This window comes from Scyliorhinus canicula, chromosome 15 (genome assembly GCF_902713615.1).
Source record: "Scyliorhinus canicula chromosome 15, sScyCan1.1, whole genome shotgun sequence".
NCBI lineage: Eukaryota > Metazoa > Chordata > Chondrichthyes > Carcharhiniformes > Scyliorhinidae > Scyliorhinus > Scyliorhinus canicula.
The window spans coordinates 103,367,727-103,381,876 of NC_052160.1; the positions used below are offsets into that span (position 1 = coordinate 103,367,727).

Genomic DNA, 14,150 nt, shown 5'->3' on the forward strand with positions numbered 1-14,150 from the left:
GCAACGTCTCACGAGATTGCGTTGCATCTCGCGAGGCATTGCGAGCCGGATGGATAACAGGAGTCGGGTCTCCTGGCTTTCAACGGCCATGCTGTGCCGCAGCAAGATGTTTTTCTGGCACTGTGTGGCCGGAAGATCGCGCCCAATGGCTGTTGGAAAATGTAGAAAATGTGACTCCCAATTTGTACACAGCAAGATCCCATGAACAGTATGATGGTAATGGCCAGATTAACTGTTTTAGGAATGTTGCTTGGAGGATAAATATTTTCCTAGTCTCTTCAAAATATTGCCCTGGGATCTTTTATGCTCACTTGTCGGCACGGCAGAGCAGTGCTGCCTCAAAACGCCAGGGATCTGGGATCGATTCTAGCTGTGGATGATTGTTTATGTGGAGTTTGCACGTTCTTCCTGTGTCTGCATGGGTTTCCTCTGGGTGCTCCGGTTCCCTCCCACAGCCCAAAGGTGGTGCAAAGGTGGGATAGGTTAAGTGGATTGGCCATGCTAAATTTTCCCATAGTGTCCAAAGACGTTCAGGTTAGGTGGATTGGACATGATAATGCATGGGGTTACAGGGATAGGGTGCTCTTTCGGAGGGTCAATGCAGACAAAATGGGCCGAAAGGCCTCATTCCATACTATAGGGATTCTATGGTGAAAGTAGACATGTTCCTTTTGCCTTAAATTAATGACTCCACCGAACAGTCCCCATTTATTCTGCTCTGCTGTATTTATTCCATGGAGCAGGAGTTGAATGCAACACCTACAGTTATCATTTGAGCAACCAGAAGCTTTAAGCCAGGAGATGCCGTTCAGAATGGCAGACAATATTTGAGGTTGGGTGTATTGTAATGTTGATGTGAATGGGCTCAGGGAACTGATTTTGAAGAACAGTATCTAATGTTTGGTTGTCTATACACCAAACTTAAAGAGAACACTCTCTGATAGCTTCATGTCAGGAAATATTCTTTTCAGCAGAGTGGGAGGGCCAGCTGGAATCTCCAGCAAGTGAACTTTCTAACAGAAGGGAGATCTGTTCTTAATATAGAGCTGTATGCATCATATCACTAGGGGTTCCATTACAGCATCTGGTATAACATCCCATTTGGAAGATATCTCCTCTGACAGTGAAGCATTCCCTCAATACTGTACAGAACCATAGAATTCCTAGTGTAGAAGAAGGCTATTCGGTCCATCGAGTCGGCACCAACTCTTCGAAAGAGCACCCTATCTAGGCCCAGGCCCCACCCTCCACCCTATCCCTGCAACCCAGTAACCACGCCTAACCTTTTGGACACTAAGGGGTAATTTAGCAAGACCAATCCACCTAACCGGCACATGTTTGGACCGCGGGAGGAAATCGGAGCACCCGGAGGAAACCCACGCAGACACTGGGAGAGCAAACTCTACACAGACAGTCACCCAAGGCTGGAATTGAATTTGGTTCCCTGATAAGATGAGGCAGCAGTGCTAACCACTGTGCCAGCTCATGTCTCTGAATTGGACTTGAACATTGGAACATCCTTAGTCAGAAACGTGAATGGTGCCACTGAACCATCGCTATGGACGGGAGTACTTACTCAGAATATCACTTCACACCCACGTCGAGTGACTGACCTCTGAAGTACCTCAGCCAGATGCACAGAAGAGGCATTCAGATTCTAATAGAAAATGGATGGCTGGCAGCTCACCTTGGGCATTTAACACTACCTTTTTAAAAAAACAAATCCAATGAAGGGGCAATTTAGTGTGGCCAATCCACCTACCCTGAAAATCTTTGGGTTGTGGGGGGTGAGACCCACGCAGACACAGAGAGAATGTGCAAACTCCACATGTACAGTGACCCGGGGCGGGGATCGAACCAGGGTCCACAGCGTTGTGAGGCAGCAGTGCTAACCACTGTGCCAAGTGCTGCCGGCATTTCACACTTTCAATATGAACATTGATAGAAATGTATTTTTTATTATTTCCATAGAATGTGGTGGGGGGGGGGGGGGGGGGGGGGGGGGGGGAGGAGGGGGGGGGGGGAGGAGGGGTGATGTCAGGGGCACCCCCATCATTTGTTTCCCATCTCTAATTGCCCTTGAACTAAGTCGCTTGCTGGACCATTTGAGACGACAGTTAAGAGTCACCACATTATTGTGGGTCTGGGGTCACGCATATCGGTCAGACCCAGTAAGGATGACAGATTTTATTCCCTAAAGGGACATGAGGGAATCAGATGGGGTTTTACGACAATCAGTTAGTTGTCATGGCCAGCATTACTGAGACTAGCTTCATATTCCAGATTTATTCATTGAAATTACATTCCACCAGCTGCCATGGTGGGACTTGAATCCTTGTCCCCAGGATTAATCTACCCTTGGCTGACTGCCCACTCGTTCTGCCTCCTTATGAAGGATGATTGAGACAGGGGGAACAAACAAAAGCGAGAGAAAGAAGTTATTTTGCTCCTTTAACCTTCAAAACTGACAGATTGCTTACCTGCCAGCAGAGTAACACTGGCCGCAATTCTGTGGCTGTTTTGATTCACTTTTCCCGCTGGCACCCCCGATGATGTGGGATGGCTTCAATGGGAAATCCCATTGACAAGCAGTGGGAATATAGAATTCCATCCTCGGCTGGGGGATTGGAGAATCCAGCGCCCTATTTTCAAAAATCCATTCCTGGAATCTGGACTGCACTGGCAAGGATAGCATTTATCACTCAACCCTAGCTCTCGTTGAGGAAACGGCGATAGAATGGAGTTACTTACTAGGCTACTGCAGAGAGGGTTTAGAGTGGACCGCATTGATGTGGGACTGCAGTCACATGTGGGTAAAACCAGGTAAAATGGCACCTTTCCTTCTCTAAATGCCATCTGAGAGCCAGTTAGGTTTTTAATGAGAATGTGGTAGCACAATGGTCACTTTTACTGATGCCAGTTTTTTCCAATTCAAATTATTTCAAATTCCAACTGAAATACAATTTGCCATGGTGGAGGCTAAACTTACATTGCTTGGATTATTGTCCAGGAACATAGCCTTACTTTTACTCATAAGGTTGCCAGTAGAATCATAAGAAAGATATGGCTTTGCATGCTCTTCCAGGTTCCCTCTATCTCTTCCAAGAAGTACCTCGCCTCCTCCTGAAAGTTTAACTCCATAACAACATCCCTATCGCTCATAAATCACCTCATGCAAAATGTTCTTTGAGGTATATTTATGTTAGTGAAAATAAAAGGCTAAAGTCTTTTCAAGTGCCATAAAGAGTTTATCTTGGCTGGAATATTGGAAGTGAATGCAGACAGATGCTGGAATTGAACCATTTAGTGATCTGGGGCGGGATTCTCCCCTACCCGCGGGGCGGGGGGGGTCCCGGCGTAGCGAAGTGGCGCCAACCACTCCGGCGTCGGGCCTCCCCAAAGGTGCAGAATCCTCCGCAACTTTAGGGGCTACGCCCGTGCCGGAGTGGTTGGCGCCACGCCGACTGGCGCCAGAATCGGCACCAACGGCCTTTGACGCCGGCCGCTTAGCGCCGGGGCCGCGGGGGCACGCCGATTGGGGCGGCGCGATTCCCGCCCCCATCAATTCCCGGAGGTAGGGGGTTCTAAGAAGAAAAAGAGTGGCCCCATGGCACTGGCCCGCCCGCAGATCGGTGGGCCCTGATCGCAGGCCTGGCCACTGTGGGGACATCCCCCGGGGTCCGATTGCCCCGCGCCCCCCCCAGGACCCCGGGGGCCCGCTCACGCCGCCAATCCCGCCGCCACCAGAGGTGGTTGAAACCACGGCGGCGGGAGAGGCCTCTCAGCGGCGGGACTTCGGCCCATCGCGGGCCGGAGAATCGCCGCGGGGGACACGCCGATCAGCACGGCGCGATTCCCGCCCCTGCCAATTCCCGGGTGGCGGAGAATTCCGGCTACGGCGGGAGTGGGATTTTCGCCGGTCGCGGGCGATTCTCCGACCCTGCGGGGGGTCGGAGAATTTCGCCCCAGATTTCCCTTCTGTTAGAAAGTTCACTTGATGGAGATTCCAGTTGGTCCTCCACTGTGCTGAAGAGAACACTGGGCGGCATTCTCCCCTACCCGGCGTGACGGAGGGTGCCGGTGTAGGGGAGTAGCGCCAACCACTCAGGGGTCGGGCCTCCCCAAATGTGGGGAATTCTCCCCACCTTTGGGGGCCTGCCCCGCGCCGGAGCGGTTTGTACCAGAGGACTGGCGTAAAAAACCGGCGCCCCCGGTAGCGGGGCTGGCCGAAAGGCTTTCGCCGGTCGGCGCATGCGCCGGCAGTGACGTCAGCGGTAGCTGGCCGCTGATGTCACTGCCGGCACATGCGCGATGTGGGGTTCTCTTCCGCTTCCGCCATGGCGAAGGCCGTGGCGGCCGCAGAAGAAAATAGTGCAGCCAGGGCACTGGCCCGGAGTCTGAGCGGGTTCCCCGATCGCGGGCCAGGCCACCGTGGGGGCACCGCCCGGGGTTCGATCACCCCCCGCCCCCCCCAGGACCCGGGGGCCCGCTCGCGCCGCTGATCCCGCCGTTCCAGAGGTGGTTCAAACCTCGGCGGCGGGAGAGGCCTCCCAGCGGCGGGACTTCGGCCCATCCGGGCTGGAGAATCACCGCAGGGGCCTCTCCGATCGGAGTGGCAAGATTCCGCCGCCGCCACTTCCCGGGTGGCGGAGAATCTCTGCCACGGCGGGTGCGGGATTTTAGGCGGCCCCAGGCGAATTTCGCCCATTTACTGAGATGAAGTTGTGTTAGAGAGTGTTCTCTTTACAATTAGGATGTGAACAGCAAAATGTCAAAGGCAGATCTGGAATAGCCATTCCCTGAACCCCTTCACAAGCAGCATTACAATACATCTGGCCTCAAATATTGTCTGCCATTTTGAATGGCATCCACTGGCGCAAAGCCTCTGGGAGCTGAGATGTCAACTGCAGCATGCAACTCCTGCTCCATGGAACAAATTCAACAGAGCAGAAGATATACAAACTGTTCTGTGGGGTCATTAACTTAAAGGAAAAGGACATAAAAGAGAAACATAGAAAATTATTTGCTAAACAATGATCATAAGAGGCTACCTGAATCAACAGGAGTCAGTCATTCAGCCCCTCGAGCCCTTGCCCGAGTATTCAAATGGAGCATGATTGATATATATCTTAACTCCAATTTTGGCCTTTGCTCTATATTCGTTGATAGGCTTCATTAGTATTCAGCAATCTCAGTTTTGAAAGCTTCAGCATCTTTTGCAGAAGAGAATTCCAGATTTCCATTCACCTTTATGTGATACGGTGCTTCCTGTTTTCTCTCCGAACTGCCTTGTCTCTAATTTTAAAATTATACCCCTTCATTCTTAATTTCATAGAAACATAGAATAGAATCATGGAATCCCTATAGTGATTCGGCCGCTCAAGTCTGCATCGATCCTTTGAAAGAGCACTCGACGTAGGCCCAATCCCCCGCCCCAATCCTCTAATTCCACCCTCAGGGGCAATTTATCATGGGCAATTCATCTAACCTGCACATCTTTGGACTGGGAGGAAACCGGAGCACCCAGATGAACCCCACGCAGACACAGGAAGAATGTGCAAACGCCACACAGACAGTCACCTGAGGTTGGAATTGAACCCGGGTCCCTGGCGCTGTGAGGCAGCAATGCTAACCACTGTGCCACCTTGCCGCCTCAGCAGAGGAAATAATTGTTCGATATCTACCCCTTTGAATCTTATTACCAGTTTAAATGCCTTTATCATGCAACCTTCCACAGGAGAACTAGCAGAGTTTATGTAATGTGTTTTCATAATTTATCCCTTTAAGACCTGGCATTCTTCTCATGAATTATTAACCTCGTGGTTAATTATTTCCTTAAAGGCAGAGAAACAAGGAAAAACCTTCCTATTGATTGTTGAATACTTAATAGGCTGGCATAGTGTGTGCTGGAGCATGCTGGAAGATTAAAAAATGTAAGGTGATGCATGATGAAAGTATTGGGCCATCACTTCCTCAAGGTGGGAATCAGCGTCGGATTGCCACTCCGTGCCCAATTTCTTCCCTGATTTTTTTTCCGATCCTGTCTCTCCCAACCTTTCGACTCAGGCCAGGTGAGATCCAGGCAGCCAGGCTATCCCGAGACCCAGCAGGGAAGTTTAGCTCCATTGAATTGAAAGAGGACATACCCTTTTTTCACAATCCCAATGGCCTTAAATCAGGTAGGCAAAAGGTTGAGTGAAATCGACAGGCAGGTAAGTGTCCAAAGTAGGTGGATAGGATTTTGCGGGGTGGGGGGGTGGGGGGGGGGGGGGTGAAGTTGATCAGAGGTCTGGTGGAAGGGGGGAAATCTGAAGGGGTGGAGGACGAGGGTTAGAGGTCAGGAAGCGTTGGCGGTCAGGGGATCGGAATGGAGCCTCGGTGGGGAATGGGGGGAGGGTGGGTCAGTTAGCTCTTGGTGTGGAGTTAAGGGGTTGGATTGGGTCAGGCCTGCAGGATGAGGAGGGTGGTCAGATTGAGTAGGGTGTCGGGCCAGGGGTGGGGACAAAATTGGGTCAGGATCTGGGGATTGAGTCATATTGTAGAGAGTAGGTTGGCCCAGGCGGGTGTGGATGGGTGAGAGTCAGGTCCAAGTGGGGAGGAGCTATTGTGGTGGTGGGGGGGAATCCGACGTGGAGTCAGGTCAGAACCATCCAAATTTTGTGACTTATAAATTGCCTTTTTGACTGGTTCCCGGCGCAGGACCATTGCACAGAGGAAGTTTGTGCTTCTGGGCTATTGCTGTGTAAACCCTTACCAGTGACATTCTGAGAGGCGTTCCCCAGCTTGGAAACCATGACACAATGTGTACCTCCACAAATCACACAAGTATGCAATTTCTTTTTGACAGCATTGCCAAACACCGTTAGATATATGATCAGGATTTTTTGTTTTGGAGAGTGCTGTTTTTTCAGTATGCTAAAGGCTAATATTTGTACCTGTATTTGTTCGAATGGAATTTCAAAGCTGAACGATTCATTGTAGTAAGGGTTCAGTGTGTTTTTCTTTACTGTGGTTTTCTTTTTCTTGAGCCGTTTTCCATTCTGCAACAGGTGTATCTTTACGTAAGGATCTGAAAAATAAAAGTCGATAGTCGTCCCTTAATTAATCCATTCACAAATAGAAAGTGAAAGCAGATTAGTCTGAAAGTGGCAGCAGAATGGTAAGAGTGTGTAATATTGCCACATAGGATGTACAGTTGTTTCTCTGGTTCCTTAGATGACAATTTCTGAGTTAACTTCTGCTATCTGGGATGAGATGCTGAGTGGATGCTGGACGTTTGCCTGTACGAAAGGTCAGAGCCCATAATCTCGTTGGACTATTTTTGTGCATCTCTGCAGGTGTCCTTCAGGGCAGTCGTCTAGGCCAGCTACCTTCAGCTGCTTCATCAATGACCTTGTAGGGATGTTCACTAATGACTGTATAGTTTTCAATTCCAATTTCTCAGATAATAAAGCAGTCGTGTAGCATCCCTCATGAACCAGGACCGAGCCAACATTAGGCTCGGGCTGATAAATGGCAAGTAATATTCATGTCACAGGAATGACCACCTCCAACAAGATAAATTCTCCGTGAAATTCAATAACATTAGCATTATCTCCCACCATCAACAAACTGTGGGTCACCATTGACCAGAAACCTGACTAAACTAGCTATGAATATTCTGTAGCTACAGGAGCAGATTAAAGGCAGTACATAAGCCATCCCCTGACTGCCAAAAGCATGTCCACCATCTACAAGGCACAAGTGAAGAGTGTGGTAGAGCAGTCTCCACTTGCCTAGATGAGTGAAGCTCCAACAAAACTCAAGAAGCTTGACATAATCCAGGGGGGAATTTATTAAACATTCACTCCTGCAGCATCAGTGCACATTAGTAGAAGTGTGTACAATCCATAAGATGCACTTTGTCAACTTGCCTTCATCAACAGCACCTTCCTAATCCATAACCTCTACCACTTTGAAGGGCAAGGACACCAGGCACATGTGGACATAACCTCCTCTAAAGTCACATACTATGCTTCCTTGTTCCTTCACTGTCCGTGGGTCAAAATCCTGGAAATCCCTCCCTCACAGCCCTGTTGGTGTACATACAACACATAAATTGCAGTGGTTCAAGAAGGTGGCTCACCACCATCTTCTCAAGGGCAACTAAGGATAGACAGTAAATCCTGGCCTTGCCAAAGTGAGGTCCACAACCAGTGAATAAATCATCCCCTTCTAACTAAGGAGTAGTATTGCCAAAGTCTCAGACCGGTGATCTTGCCAGTGGTGCAGAGTGGGCTGCAGGAAGACTTTTCAGAGCGGCGTGGATGGGAATGCAATGAAGAAGTACATCGAACATAGAGCATACAGTGGAGAAGGAAGCCATTCACCCCATCAAGTCTGCACCGACCCACTTAAGCCCTCACTTTCACCCTATCCCCGTAACCCAATAACTCCTCCTAACCTGTTTGGTCACCAAGGGAAATTCATCAAGGCCAATCCACCTAACCTGCATGTCTTTGGACTGTGAGAGGAAACGGGAGCACCCAGAGGAAACCCACGCAGACACGGGGAGAATGTGCAGACTCCGCACAGACAGTGACCTAGCGGGGAATCGAACCTGGGACCCTGGCGCTGTGAAGCCACAGTGCTAACCACTTGTGCTACCGTGCTGCCCTAATAGTAACTAAATGAAGACTAAACCCTCAAACTGGGACAGCCAATAAAAGGTAGAACTTCGGAAAACTGCAGTAGAGCAATAGAGAGCGAAAAAAAATGACCTGGAGGATAATCGAAAAGGCCTTTCAGTATAACAAACAAAGAGCAAAGAAAAGTACAGGCCACAATAATGACGAGGGAACAATAAATATAAACTCAGGAATACAATCAATACTCTGACATCTGCTTTAATACACATATTGTTTTATAACTCACAAAAAAGCCAGGTGTAGATGAAAACTCTTGTTTGAAACAATGAGTTGTTATGATTTAGAATGCATTGCCGGAGAGGCTGATGGAAGCAGATTCAGCATTAAATTTCAAAAGGAAATTGGATATGCATAGTACATGATATTTTCAGGGAGCGAAGTTAATTGGATATCTCTTGCAAAGAGCTTGTACACGTTGCTGCTGCCTTGTGTTGCATGCTTCTATTACTCTGTGCTTCTAGGAACTTTCTTAGTGATTTCACAAGCTTTTAAAGCTTGCCGTTTCATCCTCTTACACTCCATTCCCAAAGCATCCCAACCTGTTGCTCAACCATTACTTCTGTTGCCTTCAAATAGATTGTCTGCAAGGATAGTGTGAGACATATCAAGAGCACTGATAACTCTGTGCTTAGCCAGCTGGTGGTGTGGTGCAGACTGGCTTTGTGTTTGAGGGGGTATGTGTTCCTCCTCTGGCTCTCTCTTCCCAAAGTATTCCACCTTCTTGATCACCCCAAGTTTTTTTCCACCAACAGCTGCCAACTCAGAATGACAGGCAGCCCCGAGGCTTAAACATTCAACCATATGCTTTTGAAATGAATAGTATCAAGCTAACACCACGCAGCCACTGAGGTGCATAGAACTCGACTGCATGTGAAAAATGACTCTCTAGGTGAAACAGCTGGATTGCAAGCTTCTCTTCACTTGGCCATCCCTGGAGTCATACTGCGTAGCAGTCTGTGATATGGAAAACAAGCCTTAAAGCTCAAGTTCTGCAAAGAAAGCAACTTTGATTAATTTATTTTGGAATTTCTAAACTGCAATCATAGAACGAAAAAGAAAATATCGCATGTTGGGTTCGCAGAACCAGAAAAGGAGAATACTGCAGTTCTGAAACCTGAAATAATAACAGAAGATGCCAGATATACTGAGCAGGTCAGGCAGCGTCTGTGGAGAGAGAGCTTTCATCAAGCCGAAACATGAACTCTGGTCTCTCTCCACAAATCTTTCCGACTTGCTAAACTATATCCCCAGAATCGCGGTGGGGTTGGATTTAGAATCAGTGGTAATATTTGCAAGCTGATAGGCCATGATACGAACGCTTCTTGTATGGCTGTAAGTAGTTATTCATTGGATTGGATTGGATTTGTTTATGCTATCCATCTCTACCTCAGCCCCGTTGATGCTAACAGGGGTGTGTACAATACTTTGCTTCCTGAAGTCAATGACCAGGTCTTTAGTTTTGCTAGCATTGAGGAGAGATTGTTGTCGTTACACCACTCCACGAGGTTCTCTATCGCCCTCCTGTATTCTGACTCGTCGTTATTCACGATCCGGACCACTATGGTCGTATCGTCAGTAAACTTGTAGATGGAGTTGGAACCAAGTTTTGCCACGCAGTCGTGTGTGTACAGGGAGTAGAGTCGGGGGCTAAGTACGCAACCTTGCAGAGCCCCGGTATTGAGGACTATTGTGGAGGAGGTGTTGTTGTTCATTCTTACTGGTTGTGGTCTGTTGGTCAGAAAATCGAGGATCCAGTTGCAGAGTGGAGAGCCAAGTCCTAGGTTTTGGAGCTTTGATATGAGCTTGGCTGGGATTATGGTGTTGAAGGTGGAGCTGTTGTCAATAAATAGGAGTCTGATGTAGGAGTCCTTGTTTTCGAGATGCTCTAGGGATGAGTGTAGGGCCAGGGAATGCCATGTCCGATGTGGACCGGTTGCAACGATATGGGAATTGCTGTGGATCAAGGCGTTCTGGGAGTATGGCGGTGATGCGCTTCATGATCAACCTCTCAAAGCACTTCATTACAGCTGAAGTCAGGGCCACTGGATGGTAGTCATTGAGGCACGTTGCCTGGTTCTTCTTTGGTACCGGTATGATTTGTGGTCTTCTTGAAGCAGGTGTGGACCTTGGAGTGGAGTAGGGACAGGTTAAAGATGTCTGTGAATACCTCTGCCAGCTGGTCCGCGCAGGCTCTGAGTGCACGACCAGGGATCCTGCCCGTCGCCTTCCGAGGGTTCACTTTCAGGAAGGCCGATCTGACTTCGGAAGCTGTGATGGTGGGTATGGGTGAATTATGGGTTGCTGGGGCAGTCAACAGCGGATTGATGGTTACCTGCTCGAACCGAGCATAGAATGCATGAGTTCATCGGGGAGGGGTGCGTTGCTGCCAGAGATACTGCTCGGCTTCGCTTTGTAGCCCGTTATGTTGTTTAGTCTTTGCCACAACCGTCGAGCGTCTGTCCCCTTTCTGTGACTCGAGTTTGGTTTGATATTCTCTCTTGCCATCTCGGATGGTTTTGCCATCTAATCATAGAGATTAACAGCAAAAGAGGACGGCACTAAACCCATTGCCTTTGTGGCAGATGAAAAACGAGCTTTCAGGCCAATTCCCACCTTCCATCTCTTGGTTCATCACCCTGTTGTCTGTGATATCTCAACATTTATACAAGTACTTTATAAATGCAATGACATTTGCTTCCTCGACCATTCTTTCATGGGTTCCAAACTTCTCTGGGTGAAGAAAAATTCTTCTTGGCACTCTACCCTTCTAACAATTATTTGAAATCTATACCTCCTGATTATTGACTTCTCTGCTAATGGAAGTAGGTACTTCTGAGCCACTGCCTCTAGGCCCCACGTAATTTTGTATACTTCAATTAGAGTTCGCCTTGGAGTCCTCTGCTGCGAAGAAGAAAAAGCCAGCCTCTCCAATCTTTTCTCCTAGCTAAAATTCTCCAGTCCTGGTGACATCCTCTACATCTCTTCTCTATCCTTTCTAGTGTATTTGTACTGTGGGGTCCTGCACTTGAGCCTCTGCCGGGGCTAGCTTCACATTTTTAAATCGGTGTACGGAATGGCACCTGTGTGACCGTTCGCTGGGGAGCCGGTTAGGTCATGGGAGGCTGTTCAAAAGGGGGTACTTCCCATTAATTGGATGGAGATTGGTCTTAGTTGGTGATTATTGGTTTCCCGCCACACTGCGGTGGGGTCCGGATCTCGCCATCGAGAGCGGGCTGGTTTGATCAGAGACCGAACAGCAGCCGGCATGGTTCCCGATTCCGGACTCTCCCATTATCTAACCGGCATGCTCATTTTCACTTGCGGCACGACGTGGCTGGTAGATCGCGCCGTATATCCTTTGAGGTTCTGCGTTCACGATTAAATAGACTCCTGAAGATGCTGCTTTGTAACTGTTGTCGCCTTTATAATAGCTGATATTCGAACACTCTCTCCAGACAATGCTTCACTGATCAATGTGAGGCAGGCTTGGCCATGACTGCTGGTTGTGAGAGGCAGCATCGAGCTGGCCCTGTTGCATGCAAGCCAACAGGGCTGATTTCTTGCTGGTTTGTTTGGCCGTGAAGCCCTCCACAGACAGTATGCTGATTGAATGGATGCCTGGACTCCATCCTAGATTCATTATCTTGAAGGCTATAGTTATTTATGTCCATTAACAACGGATCTCATTTCCATAAGGAAGACGCAAATAAAATGGTATTGGCTGCCTTTAGAATGAATTACCTAATCGCCAGCCACTGAAGACCTCCTGTCATATCCAGAGCCAATACCTGGTCAACTACTTCAGCTGGGTAAATAAATGGGGGTCTATGATTGCATGTAGAAGAGTCTCCTGAAGTGTGAACAGTCCCAGGGGAGCTCATTAATAAAACAAATTAATAGTGTTGATCCTAACTCCAGTTTTGATGCAGCTTCAGTCAAATAATCTGTTTTGAGTTGCAGCACTTCGTGTCACGTTGTTTAGACACAAATAACATTGGACACTAATTTTGCTCATTTCCCTGCATTGCGGTGTACCCTGAACATAGGTGGATGCAGCTATCCACCCGAAACCTGCAGAACAAAACAGGATTGCTCCAAAAATCAAGTCACTGGGCTGCTTCCCAAATGACAGTCAGATGTTTCTGATGATGCTTCGCTCTACGTTTATATGTTGCAGAGAAAACGGGGAGAAAGTAGCATGCGGAAGATTGAATTTCCACCTTTTTTTTCCCCCATTAAATGTTCTCCCCACCTTGCTTGAAAGTGGTGAGCGCAATAGAACGGCCTTGTCATAGAATCTACAGTGCAGGAGGAGGCCATTCGGCCCATTGAGTCTGCACCGGCTCTTGGAAAGAGCACCCTACCCAGGTCCACACCTCCAATCCATTCCCATAACCCAGTAACTCCACCCAACACTAAGGGCAAGTTTGGACACGAAGGGCAATTTAGCATGGCCAATCCACCTAACCTGCACATCTTGTGTGGCTCGGCGATGCAACGAGGCTGTTAAATATCGCAAGAGGCCTCTTTTGCCAGTTTTGGGGATGGGTTGCAACTGTCCATTTAGGGGCCACTGGTTAGGTTGCTCTTCACCCATACTACACTCTTCCCATCGGTAGATTAAAGATGCATTGGAGCCCGACAACTGACGTAGCATTCCCAAGTTAAATATTGAACAAAGCCTCCATTTGTTATGGTTGGGAGTATTTTTTCCAGGTTTAAAGTCTGCCTGTATTGAGTTAGAAAGGTCTCGGGCAGATAGTGAGCTGTAGGGGTTTTATTGTTTTTATGTCTTCTATCCTCCTGTTTTTCAGTCTGAATAGGGAAATAATGCAGATGAAAGTGACCCCCAGGAGAGAGAAAGGGGACAAGCCATTCAGTTCAAATAGAAGTCTGTCTGTATATTTTATAGCTATCAATGAGTTTAAAGAGACATTTAAATTTCCTTTTGGCTCAGGCATATTTTTAAATGTACTTCTCAGATGGTCTTGTTCAAATTGAACAATCTGTCTGAAACCAACAGAGAGAAGGGGAGAGCTCAAAGAGACTGGTAGGTGGGCAATGCCAAACTACAAATGTCAGTGTTGTGGGGAGTCCAGTTTACACCACAAATTAGCACAAGTGACAGAATTGTTAATAAACTACAGGGTATACTAACAACAGCTCTATATTTATCTCAAACACATTTGAATGGATATTAGCTGTGTGAGTTAAACTAAGGAACCTTTTACTTTAAGGAATTTCCAATTTATCCCACTTCATAAGCAAGTGTCCAGTCTTGAGGGAAGTTCGAAAGCAATTATGCTAATTAACTTCTATTGTACTGTCTCCCAGCCATAAAGCTGTAATATTATCACCGGTGAATAGCTAAGAAGGTAGAAAATGTTATCTGTGAAAAATTCTGCCGTAGGGCAATTCTGCAGCCAATTCTCTATCTGAATGGGATGCTTGCCACAACAGTAC

The 14,150-nt window shown here is 47.9% G+C and overlaps 1 protein-coding gene across 8 annotated transcripts in view; it reads right to left on the bottom strand.

Moving 5' to 3' along the window:
* The window catches only part of LOC119978275 (synaptotagmin-B), an 835,178-nt gene that overhangs the window by 15,834 nt on the left and 805,194 nt on the right, over window positions 1-14,150 (bottom strand). For all 8 annotated transcript variants that reach the window (XM_038819768.1, XM_038819769.1, XM_038819766.1 and 5 more), the window contains one exon: window positions 6,936-7,069. In XM_038819768.1, coding sequence (XP_038675696.1) covers window positions 6,936-7,069 — 134 coding nt within the window. The remainder of the gene's footprint in view (window positions 1-6,935; window positions 7,070-14,150) is intronic.